Source organism: Mustela erminea, chromosome 14 (genome assembly GCF_009829155.1).
Source record: "Mustela erminea isolate mMusErm1 chromosome 14, mMusErm1.Pri, whole genome shotgun sequence".
In the NCBI taxonomy this organism is placed as follows: Eukaryota; Metazoa; Chordata; class Mammalia; order Carnivora; family Mustelidae; genus Mustela; species Mustela erminea.
In genome coordinates this window covers 86,976,982-86,995,932 of record NC_045627.1, presented here as the reverse complement: position 1 = coordinate 86,995,932, position 18,951 = coordinate 86,976,982, and the positions used below count along the sequence as shown (strand labels likewise).

Sequence of the window (18,951 nt, the reverse complement as noted above, 5' to 3'; positions counted from 1 at the left end):
GAATTCTACAGGTATGCCAGTCCTTGGGCAGAATCTCACCAAGTGCAGGATGAGAAAATAAAGATACAATGTACAGGGCTGAGGTGTGGTATGCATTCTTTTAACCAGGAAAGGGAGGGAAGACAGGAACCTAAGTCTTGGCCACTGTACTCCAGCACACACAGCGTTTTGTTACTACACATGTTTGTTCAGCCCCCTTGATATAACTGCCATCTGTCACTCAATATATTACTACAAACTCTACAGCTCATTCTAGTCTTGCTTGTTTAAAAATGTACAGGGCCATACTGAAATCTGAGGAGTGCTGCTTCAAGGCCAGTATCTCTGTCAAACTTCTACCTTATTCACTCTATGGAAAAGACTAGAGATGCTTAGCGTCATCGCCACATCTGTTGCAACTAAGTGGAGTTTCTGAGCTGAAAACTAAAGTGGAGTTTCTTGAATCTGATCAAGATTTTCATAAATGTTTTCTCATGGTGATAGATTCTTTGTAATTACACAGGCTTCCAAGACTGAGTCGACCAGCTAAGATAAAAACAAAAAACCCCAGAAACAACAACAACAATAAAAACAACAAGCCTACAAACTCCCGTTTGCCCTGACAATGAAATGTATACAGTAAAAACAGTGTCAAAACCCTATAGTCCAGTCCACTCTATCTTCAGAGATAGTCTGTGCACTCAGAAAAGGATTTATTCAACAGAAAAAGAATGGGGTCTTCGAGGAGAACCTGGGAGAAAGCAGACTGACCTGGGGCTCCTCCAACGGTCCCAGGCAAGATACTGTAGATAACACATCATGTAGGTACAGAGCTAGTCTCATATAGCTTGGAAGGAATCATGAACTGGGGCGACACACAGACTTGCTGTCCTGATGCCCCGTGTGAGCATGAACAGATACAGGACGAGAGAGGTAAGCTCTTCTAAGGCTGCTCTTCTTGCACCCAACATCAAGCAACAGGAATAGGAGGTCACCCAGAGGTGGGTACAGAACAAGAGGTTAACAGACTATAATAAAGGTGGACCAAACACATGCTGAGGAACTACCAATTTGATCACAGATAAGAGTCCCCCCGCCACACACACACACACACAAAGAAAAAAAGTATGAAAACTCCCTAAGCACAACACTGCATTTTGGCTTATTTATTTTTGCATAGTTTGTTTACATTTATTTATGTGTTTGTTTATCCACATATTTCTATTTTACCTTGTTCCATATGGCACTGGAAGTGAATTCAGTATTCGGAATGTATTACTCATACAGTAAATGTGAAACAGTTTAAGAACAGAGTGGGTGACGGGTTTCTAAGAAGACAACTTCTTAATCAGCACCAGAGTGGTGGACAGCTCCCTGCTTGGGATTTTGCTTACAAATTAGTAGGACCTGTTGCCTAACTCCTGGGCCCTTATCTGTAAATTAAGAGAATTACTCTTTTCCAATTATACAGTTTTAAGCTGATGGCTCTGAAGCCTCTCAAAGGAATCAACTTGCTAACCAACGGTCCTGAGCACATGCTAGGTGCTCAACAAATTATAATGGAATGGAAATAGATATAATTAAGAAACCGAAATTGAGTTCACCCTCCTAGACTCAATAAGCCCTTTCTAAAAGGCTGCACTGTTTTGACAGATAGTCTTTTCAAACACTCATATAATGAATGATATAGAGTGATATATACAATGAGGTATGAAAAAGGCACAGTACCTTACAGATAAAGATTAAAATTGTCTCAGAAACAGAAGAGGAAAAAATGATTTCACATTCCACCATTATATCAAGAACCGATCTTTGGGGTTCAAAGTAAGTTACACTCCTTAGAAGTCATCAGCACGACTACCTAATTAAAGTATCCCGGAATGCTAGACGGATGATACATTATGTGACTATGTCACACGAAGGCCCCAAACCTCAATTTTTCTTTCTGTACAATATCCCTCAAGTTAACAAAATTACTATACAGTAACTCTGGGTTTAAGATCCCTTCAAAAAAGAGAAAAAGCTCTCCATTTTCCACAGCGGAGAAGCTCAAGAGATTTTTATTTTGATCTGTTTATGAATCGAAGCATTAAGAAGGTATATTGCATTATAAATCTGTATTAAATATATAGCTATTCTTTCCGCAATTTAAAGCAAAAGAAGTTGACTGAGTGATTTTAAGAAAATAAATTATATTTATATATTTTATATATTATATTTATAAATAAATATATTTGATGTAAATATATTTATAATATCATATATTAATCACAACAAAAGTAGTCTGGAAATCTGACTTCAATATTTCCTAATAACTAGTCTCATTGGTATCTAAGGCTTTGCCCTCAGATTTCAAAGGGCTGCTGTAACTAATGTTTCTACCATTAAAAAGGAGAGTTTCACTCTGCTTGATAACTGGAAGAATCATTCACCTTGAAAATAAGAATGAGGAAAATAATTCAAGCTCTCTAGGCCTATATCTTGAAGAAGCTCTCTATTGTTCAAAAATGGAACACAAATGAAGTTTTATGAGGTTGACGAACACTGTCTAAAAGGAGCTTTTTTGCTATATTGAAAGAAAGAGTCATGGGAATGGCCAGGAAATGAGGGAATGGCACACATCCCATTCCTACTCACTGCTAGATTACAACCGTCAGGGGGGGAAAAAAAACGCAAAAATGAAAAACAGACAAAGGGGTGCCGATGAATGTGAGCTTAGAACAACGTAATCCACCAAGAGTATTAAACTACTGTCAAGACTATAAAGAGATTATCTTGCCACCAAGTCATCAAATCTTCACTCTTCAAATCTTATACTACCTTCCAAAACCAAAAAAATTTAAGACACAATGGTAAGAACATAGTAAGCTCTAAAGAAAATCTGACAGTTGGTTTGGTCATTTTCAATATGGGAATATGGAAAGGTCAGTTCCTGAAAGACAAAGAAATGATACAGTGTTAACTGGAATGAACTTTCCCAAAGGTCTCCGGTTCAGACCCATGGTGAAAAGAGCCCATGTGGGTGAAAATGTGTGTTCCAGAGGCTCGCTCATCTTAACTCAACGGGATCTTCCAAGTATGTCCAATGCTCTTGACTAATGTGAAAGTTAATGCTATTTCAGGCTGATTCCTTTTTACCCCAATTGCTGTTAACACTAACGTAAAACATTTTTTGTGGGCATAAATCCTAAACCTTGGTGTCCCAGTGTTTATTTTAATTTAATTACATTGAAACTTTTCATTTCTATAATAGGATTTAAGCTTTAATTTTCACAGCTTTTGTCAGATATGTGGGCAACAATATAATCACAGGGGAACAAAGCTACAAATGCACAAATTATGAAGCTCTGACCTTTCTGTCTCTTTGTATCTTGCTTTGAAAATCTGCTCACTCCACACCACAGATGATATGCAAGAGGCATCTTTTTGTGAAGCACATAATCTATTTAACCAGCTTTCAAGTAGTCAAGTCACATCCAGAGACAACGCTGGGAAGCCATTACCACCCATTCATTGGCTCTCGTGCACAGCTTGCTAAGGAGCCAGATGCCCTTGGCCTCCATGCGGGCGCAGAAGCAGGAACATCCAAGGGGGAGTCGAAACACCAGCCCAGGGACCAGCCCCTCTGCACACCCTCCCTTTCCTGAAACAAATCATTCACTCTTTGAATACCACCATACTCGCAAAAAAACATCCCAATGACAATCTAGGGTGACTGGGATTTGTTTCAAAATAGCTGGAGGAAGAGCACAGAGATTAAAAACAAGACCAACCAGGACTCGATACCTTCGGAAGCTCAGTGAGGAGTCCGCACGCGTGGTATTACACTCTTCTTCCCATTTTTCTCTGATTAAAACTTTTGATCATTCTAACAAAATCTACCTTGAATCCAGAGGTAGAACTGAACTGTCCTCCTCCTCCAGCTCACACTTCCACAAACTGAGGAAGAACTAAATCAGAGGCAAAAAGATGACCTTGATCTTACAGAACCGCTCACAGATGACCCTCCACAGCTCAGATCCCTCACTGAGTCTCCGTTTTCCATCTCTCCTTCCTCCTCCATGATCAATCCAGTCAGCGCCAAACATAAGAGTGACAGCCAGGCTCCCTGCGCAAACACAGAAACTCTCCTCGCTCAATCCACCGAACCGCGTCTGTACGCAGCCGGATCTGGCTTCCTTCTCTGTGCTGCATCCTGACAGAAGAAGTGCTGGGCGTGGACATCCATGACTAATTTTGTTCATGCAGACATTGTGGCCATGTCTGACGCCAGGCACTGTCCTAAAAGCAGCGATCAAGCAGTAACAACGTGAACAAGGCGGCCAGGCTCGGGGATCTCTCATTCGAGGGAGAGACCACAGATCATCAGCAAGCCAAAAGGAGAAAGGACACCACGATTTCACCTGGTGGGGAGTGGCAGGAGCAGGCCTAGGGCAGAGCGGCTGGGGCTGTTCTGAACCGGATAAGCAGAGCACCTCTCAGAGGACGTTTCCTGGAATGCTTTTCTTTATTTGATCCAGGTCTACTGACTTTCAGCTCTTATTTCCAAAATGTAGGATGTAGGCAACAAGAACAGGGCAGGTGAGGAAGCTGAAGCCAGGAGGGTAACTTGTCGAAGGTCACTGAGTGAGTGGGGGCTAGAGGCAGGATTTGAACCCAGGCAGAGTAATGGTAAAGCCCAGCACTCAGCCCCACTGTGTACGCCCCACCCTCATCACAGAGAGGCTTTCGGAAATGCAGAGTTCCTCATTAACGAGGAAGTAAAATCATTTGTAGGAGAAATGATGCAAACAAGTCATTCCTTTTTTTTTTTTTTTTTTTAAACAAATCAAAGTTAAAGGAGAGGGCCACGTGCTCAGAGTCAAAGATGACGGCGCTGACAGTCAACAGCACGCTGCAGGCAGTGAAGTTTCCAGCGGCTGGCACACTGGCTTTATGGGCAAACTATGTAGCGAACACCACTGTGGCCACTGGGTCCACCCCAGCTGCAGAAAAACCTTCTCATCCGTGGGAGAGATCTCTCTATTCTCCCCCGCACAGAAGTCAGGACATGTCCACTGCCACTCTTGCAGCAACTGTAAGGCAGGGTACGTCCCAGGCATTGCCGAGAGCCCTGACGCCACTCGCAGCCAACAGTGGGGGGGACAGCTCTGTGAAGAGCTCCCACTCCCCTTCCACCGGGTGGTGGCTGCAGAAGCAGGAGTCGCAAGGCCCTAATCCAGAAGGAGCACGGCAGCTGGGACACCTGTGCATGGACAGTGACGGTGACAGCAGCTCTGGTGTCCACACCCACTAGGGCCAAACACCCCTCTCTGCCAAAACACACATCTCCTGCCCCAGCCTCGCGAGCTCTGCTTTGTTTCTGTGTCCTTCAGAGGTTGGGGAAGCAGTTGGGAAAACAAGGCTGAAACCCCAGGGCACCTCAAGCCTGAGCCCCCTGGGACCCATGCCGGGGAAAAGAAGGCCTCTCTGCCGAGAAGCCATTCCAGTGTCCGTATTCACGGCCAGCCATGCTGCACGCAGGTCAACCTATCACCCACACTGAAGGGAGGTCCTTCAAACGAGGGACTGTATTTGATACTGCCGGGAGGAGGAAGGCAATGTTTGAGAGCGAAGCAATTAAGTGAGTCCCTTCCACGAGGGAGGCAACCCACATGCTGGTGAGCAAAGACAGGGCCTGGAGCCCTCACTAAGGAACCTGGAGGAGCCACACTGCCATGTACCTGGACCACGTCCCCAAGAAAATGTTTACTTCAGGCTAGCAGCGTCGGTGGCTTATGCAGCTAACTCTGGTTCTATCAGGTTCTAGAACTCTGGACACGTGAGGCCGTAGGCTGGCTGGCTCCACTGGGATCAGGAAGAGTACACAGACCAGGACCATTGTTACAAATCAGCAAGAAATGGAACAAAGCAGGAAAATCAGGGCCCTCATATCTCATCAGAAAATACTGTGGCTTCAACGATGTATACCAAACGTGGCAGGGAATATTTCGCAACAGTAATGACATCTGCGTGTGAACAAACCAGTGGGAAGACTTCCACAGATTGGTCTTTCCTGACAAGGAGGGAAGACGGCTGCAGGCTGCCTTGAAGGAGCAGAGAGCCTGCAGGTGAGAAAAATCGGGGCTGTCTTCGTGACCCCTTCCGAGAGAGATTCCCAACACTCAAAACCTGGGCGCGGTGGGGGGGGGGGGCCCTCTTCCACACTGGACATTGGACAATGTACTCTGAAACACTTCCAGACCGCCCATGAGCATCTGGAAGTGAGTCTAGACCGCCAGTGCTGGCTTAAGACAAGGCTACTCACTGGGTAGCTGGGGGGCTGCTTCCAAGACACTGAGGCTTCTGGTGAACGGTGGCTCTTGGGCCACACGATCAGTCTCGATTCGCATTATACCACATGACCTCCTTTTCCATATTGGGTGCAGCTTGCAATGAAAACTAAGTCCCTAACTTTGTACTTAAAAAGATTCTAAGTTAATAATTAACAGCATGCTGCAAAAACTTCCCAAACAGGACTTGAGGCAGTCTTTGATAAAAGACTTCCAGAACGAGAATGAAAACAGAAACAGGGCACAGTAAAGAAGAAGAAAAACACAATCACCAAAGACCCAGGCTGACAAAATTACCAAAAATAAATAGGAAGAGCCCCTTCCAGCTTTCTACTAGCAAAGGAAATGAAGTTAAGTTTCAATACAGGAAAAGATACCCTTGAAATACACTTTCTTAATTAACATATGATATATTATTAGCCCCAGGGGAACAGGTCTGTGAATCATCAGGCTTACACACTTCACAGTACCCACCACAACACATACCCTCACCAATGTCCATAACCCAGCCACCCTATCTCTACCCCCCCACCCTCGAGAAACCCTCAGCTGGTTGAAATGTATTCTCTGAAGAAGTCCTATTTTAAATATTTTAACTGAACCATTTATGTTTTAAGTCCTTACTCAAAGACAGCTAAATGATTGTGGCACAAAGTTCGGCAACAGTAATTATGCAATACAGGGAAGAAGGTCTCCCCTACAGCAACAGTCAGTAAAAGTCAAGTGCAAATAATCCACTGACGGTTGTCATTAATTGATTAACTGTTCAGTCAGTGAAGTGGTTTAAGTCAGAGGTGGTAGTCGCCATGTGTGTCTCTGGGGTTGGATGGTTAGGAGAAGGGACATCAATAACCTACCTAACAAAATCCAAACAGAAAACTTCCAGGGGACTTTACTTGTTTTGGTATAAAATATCATCAATATGGAAAGAAACAATGAAGAAGAAGTCCTCACCCATCACCACATAAACATGCCCTCTTGCATCCCATGTTTTTTCACCAAACTTTAGAAGATACCGGGAGAACTTGTGAATAATTCAAGACCCAGCCCTCCAACGAGACCCTGAAGTATGGACAATCCAGATTGTTAGGTAAGGGAGATTCATGTGCTTTGAATCCCAACCAAGGGCAATGGAGCGGACTTCCATTTAGGCAACTGAACAATGGGCTTGTGGCCCAGAGAGAGGGGTTTGGAAGGGATGCGGAAACCCAGTTATTTCTTGGTCTGCTGACTTCTCTCAAAAAGAAACACACCCACTCAAATGAAGTCTTAACATTTTCTCTTAACAGAAGCCTTAGCTGTACGTGTTAGACTCCAGGGTAGTGATAAAGTTCAATCAAGAAATCAGGCTAAAACCAGCAGGAGAGCACAGGGTCCAGAAGCCCAGACGGTACAAAGGACTAATGTGGACATAAACTGAGTTCTCGGTGCAGCCAGGAGCTCAGCAGGAAATCCCCAGCCAGGCTGCTCTGCCCTTGAAACACCACACACGGAGACAAAAAAAAAAACGAATCCAACAGCCAAATTTCTGGACACAAATAGAAGAGCAGAAACCCGTGCTTCTCAGTCAGAATGTCACTCAACGGTCCCCACATCTGCCTCCGCTAAATGAGAAAGGTTGTGGAATTATGCAAAGGTTTTAAGCTTTCAATAAAACTGCTTGACAAGTGTAAAATATTAATTCAATCTGTCCAAATAGAAAGAAAATGATTAATAAAAAGGGTAGGGAGATAATGTGAGGAAATAGAAGGTGTTCCTTAGGATAAATGAGTTGAGGAATCATTAAAATTCTTATTACTTTGAGCAGGGCTTGAGGAAACCCTGTCAAAGAATGCAAAGTTCAGGAAGAGGCAGAACCATTATTTCTAAATTTAAAGAAAACTTGACATTTTTCTTTGCAATCATCTGAATGGAAGCAGGTGATTGCCTCCCCAGGATAGACAATCATACATCTTAAAGGCTACAATGTACGCTGATTATCATAGGGCTTTGGTGTACACCTAAATTACCAACTACAAGGTTTTCCCCTTCATCTTTCAATGATCTATTACTCCACCATATGTCAATTACCATTCTCTTGTAGGGGCTAAATCTTCCTGTCTTGTAATGGAGCTGTTTGAATTGGCTACAACCTCCACTCCTGTTGGCATGAAGGAGAGAATTCAGAAGGGACAGGCCTATAGACAATGAATAACGTGACATCCTTGCGATACTCGGGGCTCCACTCACCGTGCTGTGTGAAGAGGTCACTGTGAATGATTTCAATCAAGCAATACAGCTTCTGAATGGTCAGCAAACCCATGGGAACATTTAGGATGAAATCAGTGAACATTTTGCTGTAATGAAAAACACAAGTGAAAAGAGTTTAGGGATATACAGCAAAATGATCTACTGTGTTCAAGACCAGATCAAAATGTAAGGTCATTAAATGGTGATTAAGTTCTACCAGAACACTGGAGATGGCCCATTATCCAAAATGGGCCAAAATCTCATCCAACAAAATGATACTTTAAATGTTATTTTTCACTTCACACCCACTCAGACGGCTATAATCCAAACAAAAGACCACCCTAGGATATAAAGGAACTGAAACCCTCCTACCATGCTGGTGGGAATGTAAATTGGTGCAGCCACTTTGGGAAACTGCTGGGTATTTCCTGAAAATGTTAAACCCAGTTACCATGTGATCCAGCATTTACACTCCCAGGTATATATACCCAAGAAAAACAAAAATACATCTCCAACACACAGTCTGGTAGATGAATCCCAGGAACATTAGTCTTCATATTCTGTGGGGGGAAGACCCAGATATCTGTCGCCTGAGCAGCCGATAAACAAGATATACCATTTCCATAAAATTCATCCGTATCAAGGAATGAAGTTCTGAAGCATGCTAACAACACGGGTGAACCTTGAAAACATAAGGCCAAGGAAGAGGAGCCAGACACAAAAGGCTACATATTATATAATTTCATTCATATAACATGCCTGGAAAAGGCAGAGCTATACATACCAAAAAAGCCAGGGAGGGGACAGAAAATGACTATTCAGAGCACCAGCATCTTACGGGGATCAAAATGCCCACAATTAAACCATGATGACGGGCACACAGCTCATTTAATTACACACTCTACACTTGGGGAACTTTATATATGTGAATTATTCTCACTTGAGTGTTTTTTTTCAACTTTACTTTTACAAACAGTCAATAAAACTATAAAGGAGTCTCAGAAGAAGGGTTCTTGTTGGCAACAAAGAAAAGCCTTTCACCGGTCCTATCATCAAGGCTCTATAAAAGAGTAATTCCAAGTACCCACGACGTTTGGGAAGACAGACACCAACATGCTTTGGCAAAAGGCTGCTTTGACCTTTAGAGGGCAACTGGATCATATTTATGACAAATCATTTGGGGCACCTGGGTGGCTCAGGCAGTTAAGGGTCTGCCTTTGGGTTAGGTCATGATCTTAGGGTCCTAGGATGGAGCCCCACCTCTGGCTCCCTGCTCAGTGGGAAGCCTGCTTCTCCCTCTCCCTCTGCTCCTGCTCTCTCTCTCTCCAATCAATAAATAAAATATTTTTTTAAATCTTTTAAGAAAATACAAAAGAAAAAAAAAAGGCAGAGAACATAAGACCTTGTAATCCCACATCACTGTTCAAGCTAATGATATAAATAAGGGCAAGATACTACAATAAAGCTACAAAAGAATTTATCCTAGCACACTGCATAAGAAAAACCGAACCAAGCCTAACAGCCCTATCGCATGGAGGCCTGTCCGCTGTAATCCAAAAGCCGTGTTGGCCTAGAAGCAGGACCACTGAGCAGCTCAGTTCTCAGGGACGAAGTGAGCTAATAACCAATGTTACACCGTTGTTGCAAAGATTAACTGAACAATACATGGAAAGTGCTTCGTATGGAGCCTCTTTTATATGGAGAAAGCACGTGATCAATGTGAGTGCCTAGTAAATAAATGATGGGGCCAGCATCGGATCGAACACCATGGAAGTTACTAAAAAGACTACTTCACAATGTAGGAAAATAAGAGGTCTTGTGTGCAGAAGCTGATTATAAAATAAAGAATATGACCGTGTTGAATTTTTTAGGGGAATACGTCTGCACACATGCATGAGTATACGTGTGTACAAACCAGATCCTTCTAGTTGTTTTTAGTCAGTGGAATTAAGTTTGATTTATTCTCCTCTGTTTCATCAAAATATCAATCAACTTTCTAAAAAGGAAAAAATACGTACATGATTTACAAGGACATTTAAAAAAAAAAAAAAAAAGTAGATAAGGTGGCTCGGTGGGTTAAGCAATCAACTCTTGGTTTTGGCTCAGGTCATGATCTCCTGGGTCGTGAGAGTGAGTGTCAGGCTCTGCGCTCAGTGGGGAGTCTGGGAGATCCTCTCCCTCTATCCCTCCCCGCACTAGCCACATGCACACACTCTTTCTAACAAATAAAGTAATCTTTAAAAAACAACAAAAAAAAGTTACTGAAGACAAGGAGTTGAAACAGCATACAGGCATGCCTAAAGGGACAAGGAGCCAAGGGCTGACTACACTGGCCCTAGAGAAAAGGGTCTTCCTTGACTCTCCAAGCACAGGCACCAGAACCCACTGGGAACACTGACGCTGCCCCACTAACCAATTAGTCTAATCCCTGGGACCCTTAAGGACAGGCCCAGAGTATGGCCCATCCAACCACAGCTTCCCCAACTTGCTATGTTCTCCAAACCTGAAGCTCTCAAACAAGAACATTCACCAAAAGCTCCTGGAAGGTTCATTAAAACCAACCGGCTGGGCCCCATCCCCCATTCCTAACTCAGAAGATCTGAGAAAGGGCCTCAGATTCAGCATTTTCTAACAAGACCTCAGGGGCTACTGATGGCTTCTACGGGCAGCCACAATGCAGGGGCGGGCCCACTCCGAAGACCCAGGGCAGACTTGCTCCCGATGGGCCCATTCACATCTCCTATTCTCATGTAGGGCATGCGAAGCCGTCCCCCGCATTGTTAGTGCCTACGAACAGAAAATAATGTGTCCGTGCAGGACACTAAATCCTCAGGCCCATCAGAAACCTGGTGATTCATGGAGAAGAGGACCACCGCCCCCTCCCCCCAAATGCTCCTCCTTCCCCTCCCGGGCATGAGCAACCTATAGTGGACATAAAGAATAGGAGGGATGAGCATTTCTTATTCAGCTTAACCACTCAGGGGACACATGGACCTTTACTAATATTTAGATGGGCTTTCTGGCTGCTAAAAATGGTGCCATCCCCTGCAGGTAGTTTATGGTGTTAAATGCTAAATCAAAGTCAAAATCAAAAGCAGACAAGGGCTATGCTTTACATGTCTGGGGTTAAACAGGCTGCACCTCCCCGTGGTGCTCAACCATCTTGTGAAATACAAGCCCCTACAGATTACACAAGTAGGACTGGGCTCTCCAACCAGGCGGCAAAAACAGGTGCAAAAGGAAGGATTTGGTCCCCAGCCTCGGTCCTTGGTCTGAAAGCCCAACAACCAGCTTCCTTGGCATTTGTTGTGGTTTTGTTAATATTATCTTAGGTGACAACTCCTGACTGTTCTGCCTTAGGCTTGCAGTCCATCAGCCGGGAGCACAGAAGAACAGCCATGCATGCTGGGGGACAAGGGAGGGGAGTGAATAGTCAGTCTCCAGTGTCAGATATTTTAGGTGTTAAAAACAAAACAAAAACCCAACCACCACATAGTGAAACTCAATCCTGAAAGAAAACAAAATGCCAAATTTGTAAGATCTACCCATTGGGCTATAAGCAACCCTCTAAAGAAAATACTGTGTTGATAGATGATGTCTTTTCCATATAAAGTCATAATTAGGGAAGTGTCAGAGATACCACAACCAGCATGAGTTTGTTCTAGAACAATCCAGGGCACTGATGTCTGCCAACATGAGACTGAGCCCGAGCCTCTTGTGACCTCTCTGCACGGGAAGGAGGCAGACCACGGGATGTGGGAAGCCCGCCCCCCGAGTGCTTTCTTACCTGAGCTCTTTGGGATCGAACACCAATTTCACATCGTTGACAATAGTCGGCAAGTACTTCAACGCCGCCCCCTGCAAACCAAGAGCAAAGAATGCTGAGCCTCGTGCACTCAGGCAAGTGTTAATACAAATCTGTAATTCCTAGGAAGTACCGCAGACATAGCTAGAAGAGAAGGATCACTTTTTAGATGAGACAATGGAATCACCAAACACAACAAAAACAGAGCAAAGAAAGAACCTCTGGGCCACAAACAATGGTGATTTGTTACTGGTCACCTTGACACATAATGATTTAACAGCCCAACAGTTGGTGCCTGTTGACAGAATGCCTACATTGCACTAAGTTCCCGTGTGATTTTCTCCTTAATCCTAATGAAGCAATGGCAGAGGAAGATCTGTGTCCCTCGAAAGAATTCCCTACTGTCCAAGTCACTGCAGTTCCCCCATATTCAATATCTAAAACGATTGTCTTTGTTCCACTCCAACACTGGTTTCTGTACACCCATGCATCCCTTCACTAGGAGTCTGTTTTTTCTTTAGTAACTTTCTCTCTTCTATTCCTATTTTGTATCTTCCAGAAAACCCACCATCTCAAAAAACAAGAGTGATGGTAAGCACGACAGCTCCTACTACACGCTGTGTGCTGCGCTAGGGACCCTTGTGCATTCTCTCCTTCATTCCACCAGACCTCTGGTGGGGAGCCGGCTGCTGGACAGCAGGGGAACGGCCGATGGAGATGGTAAGTCCCCCTGGTCACACTGCGAGCACTGAACAGGGAGAGCACCAAAACTCAGTTCAGTGGGCAGCCGGAGTCCCACCCCTCAGCCACGCCCTGATGGGAAAAGTTCGTGTTTTCAGTGTTCTGACGATGCTGGGCCCCCCTTGATCTGTGACTCTACACAACTTCTTGTACCAGGCTGGGCTCCACCTCCCAGAATAACGTGGGGGAAATAACGCTCATACCAAGAACATCCAGAGGTTGCATTAAAGTTCAAAATCAAGCTGAAAACATAACATTTTGAATGCTGGAAAATACTATACTTACTGCATATATAATTGTTAGCATTATTTTCTGAATGCAAAAAGGTAGTGTTTAATAAAAAAAAATATATCAAAATGGAGTCATTTTTGCTTAACTCCATGTCAGCAAACCAAGGCTTCATACCTAAAGAAACTCCAGTTGCAGTCTCTCTCCGGAATATAAGATCAGACTACTCAATCTGGAGCGGCGCCTGGGTGGCCCAGTCGGTTAAGCATCTGCCTTCATCTTAGGTCATGATCCCAAGGTCCTGGGATCCAGCTCTGTGTCCGGCTCAAAAGGGAACCTGCTTCTCCCTCTCCCTCTGCCCCTCCCCATGCTTGTGTGCACTCTCTCTCTCTCTCTCTCTGTGTCAAATAAATAAATAATATCTCTTAAAAAAAAAAAAAACAAAAAACCATTCGATCTGGAACTCCCTGGTCAGCACTACTGAGGTAATTCACCTGACAGCCCCTTCCATCCCTCCAAGACAGAAGAGGTGGCCTGTTCTTTCCTTGTCCCTGCCTCCTTCTGCCTATAAAAGTCTCATTTTACCCAGCTCTTCAGAGCTCCTTTCTGCTTGCTGGACGGGATGCTGTCCTATTCACTTTGAATCATCTATAATCACTGAATCTTTCGAATTGAATCATTCTGAATCACTGAATAAGGACAATTGGATCTTCAAATTTACTCAGTTGAATTTTGGTTTTTGACAGGAAAAGCCCACTTTAATATACAGAACATATATCATTGGTCAACTGATTTGCAACAAAGGAAATGAAATGGGTTCCATACCTCACACCCTATACAAAAATTAAGTTAAGCGGATCATAAATCTTAAACATAAAACTTAAAACTACACAACTTCTAGAAGACATTTGTAATGGACTAAGCAACGATTTCTTAGGACACCAAAAGCACAATTTGTAAAAGAAAAAAAAATCCATAAATGATAGTTCATCAAAATAAAAACTGCTCTTTAAAACACACTGGTAAGATAATAAAAAATGAGTCTCCCACCCAGAGAAAGTAATTGCAAATCACGTATCTGATCGAGATTTGTATCCAGCATATCCAATGAACACTTAAAACACAATAATGAGAAAATAGTCTACCCCCTGCAATAGGCCAAAGCTTTGAAAAGACACTTTGCCAAAGAAGATATATGGATGGCAAATAAGCATTTGAAGAGTTGCCCAGCAGCTTTAGTCACCAGGGAAATGCAAATTAAAACCACAGTGAAGTATCACTAACACCTATTAGAATTGCAAAAAAAAAAAAAAAAAAAAAAAAAAAAAAAGACCTGACAGTATCAAGTGGGGCTGCTGGGGTGAATGCAAAACAAGGTCAGCAACCATAGAAAAGCACAAGACAGCTTCTCAGGAAGTCAGATGCACACTCCCCACACAGCCCAGCGACTGCACCCCAGAGTCCTGACCAGCTGAAACGCAAAGCTAAGGCTCCCAGAAAACCCTGCATGCAAGTGTTTTCGTAGCTTTATCTGTAATCACGCGAAACTAGAAACTGCTCGAAAGTCCCTCAAGAGGTAATTCCATACAATGTAACATACTCAGTATTAGAGATGATTCCATACAATGTAGCATACTCAGAATTAGAGGTGATTCCATACTATGCAGCATACTCCGTATTAAAAAAAAGAAAAACCCAGGTTCCTGTTACACCCCACAGGGATGAATCTCAGATGCCCTGTGAGACAGAAAACAGGACAAACTCAAAAGTCTCCACACCATGTAGGTCCATCTTTCAAACACTCTAGAAAAGGCACAGCAGTAGGGTGGCGCGGCGGGAGGGCTTGTGTGCATTGGGGGAAAGAGGAATCGACCGTAGGACTCTGTCCAAACCGGACCTTCAAGGTCAAAATGAATAAAGCTCTATCACCTGGGAAGCCAGGCACGGAAAAGGCCCAAGAGAATGTTCTTGAATCTCAACACTGATGCCTGAAAAAAGAGCTAAGTGGTCAATTCCAGTCACCTCAAAAGAGTCCAAGTTTCCTAATTTGTACCTTGGGAATACTCTGTCTACACCTGAGACTCTTCTGGATCCTCTACTCCATGGACACAACACATCCTCAGGAAAGCATGAGAAAGTTCTGCTATCCCCTTTCACAGATGACAAAGTAGAGGCACACAGGGAAGGCGTGTATCCAGATTCATAGTACTGGGATCTGGAGTGAGGCTGAGAACGTCCACGGGGAACACGAAGCCAGCACAAGACCTCACCACCTCCTCTGTGCTTCATGGTCTTGATGAGACGGGGCAGGAAAGCAGGGCTCTGCACTGCACAATCACCAAGGCTTCTTTTCTACGTCTTGACCCTGTCCTTCAATGCCAGCCAGATCAAGGGATTCCAACTTCGTCCTCTGAGATTCACCTTTGGAACACACCGAGTTATCGCAGGTTACCTCCATTTCACAAGGGTGATGCAGATGCGGACAAACAAGACAGGCATTATGGGCTGCCCTGGGGCGCCCAGGTACTGCATTAACCAGGCACACTGAGCACCAGGCCAGGGTCAGGGCTCCCTAGGGCTTCTGCCCAACCAGAGGTCAGAGCAATGTCCACTAAAAGGGGCATGTGCCCACTGCGACTCCAAAATGCTGTCTAACACAGAAGTCTGCCTAACAGACCGAGACCCTAGGGCCGGTACCTCTTACAGTTCTGGGGTTTCAGAGAGAACAGAGATAACCACGCACCTGCCATTGAGCCCAGGTTAAATAACCAAGGATGGAAAGAGGGCACAAAGAGAACAGGACCAGCAAGCTCGAACCTCGTGGACCTGGTGTCCCTCCCTGTTCACGGTCCCCCTTCTTCATGATTCTCCTCAAGCCTGAGAGCCCACCCCCTCCCAGCCCATCTTACCTCCTACTTCCCAGAAAAACAAAATCCACCAGGAGAGAGCAGAGACTCCAGAAGTGCCCACACCTCTGTGCGCCGCCCAGGCTGAGAGGGAGCACCCACCTCAAAAAGGGACGGAATCCTGTGCCTGGGCTCAGCGCAGACCCTCCGCGCCCTCTGTCACACACACACACCGCCCCCCCACCCCGGCCCAGTCCCTCCAGGTTACTCGGTCCTCACACCACCTGGCTCCTTCCCTCGGCAGATGAGCCCGGTCTCTCGAAGCAACGCCTGGGGGGCCCCAGGGACCTCGTCCCACCTGCAAGAGCAGCTGGACTGTGGGCTGGCAGGGTGCCCGCTGTCCAGAACGCTCCCCGCTCTGCCCTCTGTAGCCCCTCTTCAGTTCCACCGTCTCCATTCCTGCCAAGGCCACCAGCCTCTTCCTAGGCGACCCCTCCCCCACCTGCCTGGCCTTCCTCCCCACTCACTCCTCCCCAGCTTTCCACGCTGGGGCCTGTCGCCACTGCCCCTTAAAGCTGGGTGTCCCTGGGGTCCCATGCCAGACTTCTCTCCTTCCTCCACACACTCCTCAGGGACCCCACCTTCCTTCTGCGCGTTACACCCACACACAATGGTCGCTGCGCCTCTGCGTACAGCTGTCCCACTTGCCACAGGCCAGCCGCTCCCTTACCTTCCCGGGACACCTCCGCTCAGGGCGCCACACGGCTGAGTCCCCAGGTCACAGCCCCCTCGGATGCCCCCTCTGCTTCACAGCCACTCCGGACCAATCACAAAGCACGGCAGAGCCTCCCCACTACCTGCCCAGGGTTCTAGCCCCTTCTCCACTCCTATAGTCTGTACAACCTAGAGACTAGTCCTCTGTCCCTGTCCGGCACTCCCGCCGCAGCCTAGCGACTGACCCCTCCGCCTTCACATGGAGCCCCTCAAGCTCACGCCTCAGGCTGAAGCCAGAGTAGCTTTCCTGAGACCAGATGCACAGCTCGTCTAGATACTTGGATGGCACCACCCAACTCTACGGGCACCAGCCCAACGAGTGAGCACCCTTGGAGGCTCGGGCCCCTCTTCCCTGGTGTCTCTGCTCAGCAACCTGCCAGTACAGGACCCTCTCCAACCCAAGGAGGAGCCTCTTCCCACCAGCAGACCAGTGTATGAGTGCTCCCTCTTCCTGGACCCCTGCTTCCCTGCCCATCACTCCCTCTGCTGCCCCAAAACACTCAAAGTTAACCCCTGATTACTCCTCAGTCCTTTTCTTCAAGATACACGGATTCCGGGCTGGGCATCTAAAGTGACTCCTGCTCTGGGCTGGAAGAGAGGGTTGGTGTCTGTGTCCCCCAGCCCAGAGCCCCTGAGGTATGGCACAGCTATTCCTTCTCTCTGGGCTCCCTCAAGCCGTGCCGAGGCTCTTAGACACAGCGGAAACCCCACGACAGCCAGACCGACAGAGCTCTATATAAAATCACCTCTTCATTCCCAAGAAACACTGCACCTGTTTGCTGCAGGCCCTCAGAACTCCCCCTCCTCAGCCAAGAGAAACAACTCTATCCTCTCCAGTCTGATGAGCCGGACAGAAGAGGCACAGACGCTGATGTCCACGCCACCCCGAGCTCAGACCTTCCTGACTGAAAAACTAGCTCTGCCCGTTCCTAATATTGGTTATGTGTCAAGAACTTCAAGTGTTTTGGTTTCCGCTCATGCTTGCAGCAAAAGGCTTCATTTTCTCTCTGGACTCAGGGGCTGCTTCACTCAATTCAGGTCTCCTGCAAGGAGCAGCTGGTGCAGGAGCTTCCCCAGACGTGCAGCACAGGCCAGACAGAGCAGGGGCTTCCGCAGGGACAGGAGACGGTGCTGGCTGCAATCTCATGGGCAGAAAGACCCCTCGCGGACAGGAAGTCCCGGATGCCGGCAAGATAACCCACGCCGGCATGACGCGCGGGGGAAAGTGCCGTACCTGGGACACGGGCGCACGTCCCAGAGCCACGCTGTGGGCACACGAAGCTCTGGCCCGTCCTGGCAGTGGTTCTCATTGGTAAAACCTGCTGGTTACCCACACCGGCGTCCAGAGACTGCCAGCAGGATGGAAGGCTGCTGTGTGTGTGCCGCTCGGCATGTCCTCCCGAACATGGGTGTTCGACCCACAGCAGCCACTGCTGCCACCCGTCATGTGGCAGGAGAGCCCAGGATGTGTGCAAACGCTGGCACAGAAACCCTCTTGAACAGGCACAACTCTCAAACGGGATTCCACCACGTACGGTGGGAATTTTATAAAGTCCTATGCAAAGAGGTAAATAGCAAGGAGCAGAGTGATTTGCTTATCACTGAATTCAGGGTAACAGGAATGGGAGGCATTTGAGGTTTTCTTTTCTTTTCTTTTTTCTTTTCTAGTTCTATTTTTATTATCTTTTTAAAATTTGGTTCATTATTGAAACAAAATCTTGCTCGGAGTATGTGGGGCCAGCCCGCCAGCAGCCCCTGCCCACAGCACCTTGGCGAGGCTCCATATACCAGGATGGCAATCACTAACCAGCTCCCTGGGCTGTGGCCTGGGGGCCGGGAGTGGGAAGGGCACAAGGCCTGCAGGACGCATCAGGAGTCAGAGCTGAAGGGCACCTGGGTGGCTCCTCAGCTCTAACTAAGGAGCGCTGAGCTTCTGACTCTTGGTTTCGGCTCAGGTTATGATCTCAGGGTCGTGAGATCGAGCCCCGTGCCGGGCTCCGTGCTCAGTGCTGTGTCC

At 46.3% G+C, this 18,951-nt stretch overlaps 1 protein-coding gene across 2 annotated transcripts in view; it reads right to left on the bottom strand.

Moving 5' to 3' along the window:
- The window catches only part of DOCK1 (dedicator of cytokinesis 1), a 491,527-nt gene that overhangs the window by 314,591 nt on the left and 157,985 nt on the right, over positions 1 to 18,951 (bottom strand). For both annotated transcript variants that reach the window (XM_032314015.1, XM_032314016.1), the window contains exons 24-25: positions 12,328 to 12,398; positions 8,541 to 8,647 (exon numbers count right to left, since the gene is read on the bottom strand). In XM_032314015.1, coding sequence (XP_032169906.1) covers positions 8,541 to 8,647; positions 12,328 to 12,398 — 178 coding nt within the window. The remainder of the gene's footprint in view (positions 1 to 8,540; positions 8,648 to 12,327; positions 12,399 to 18,951) is intronic.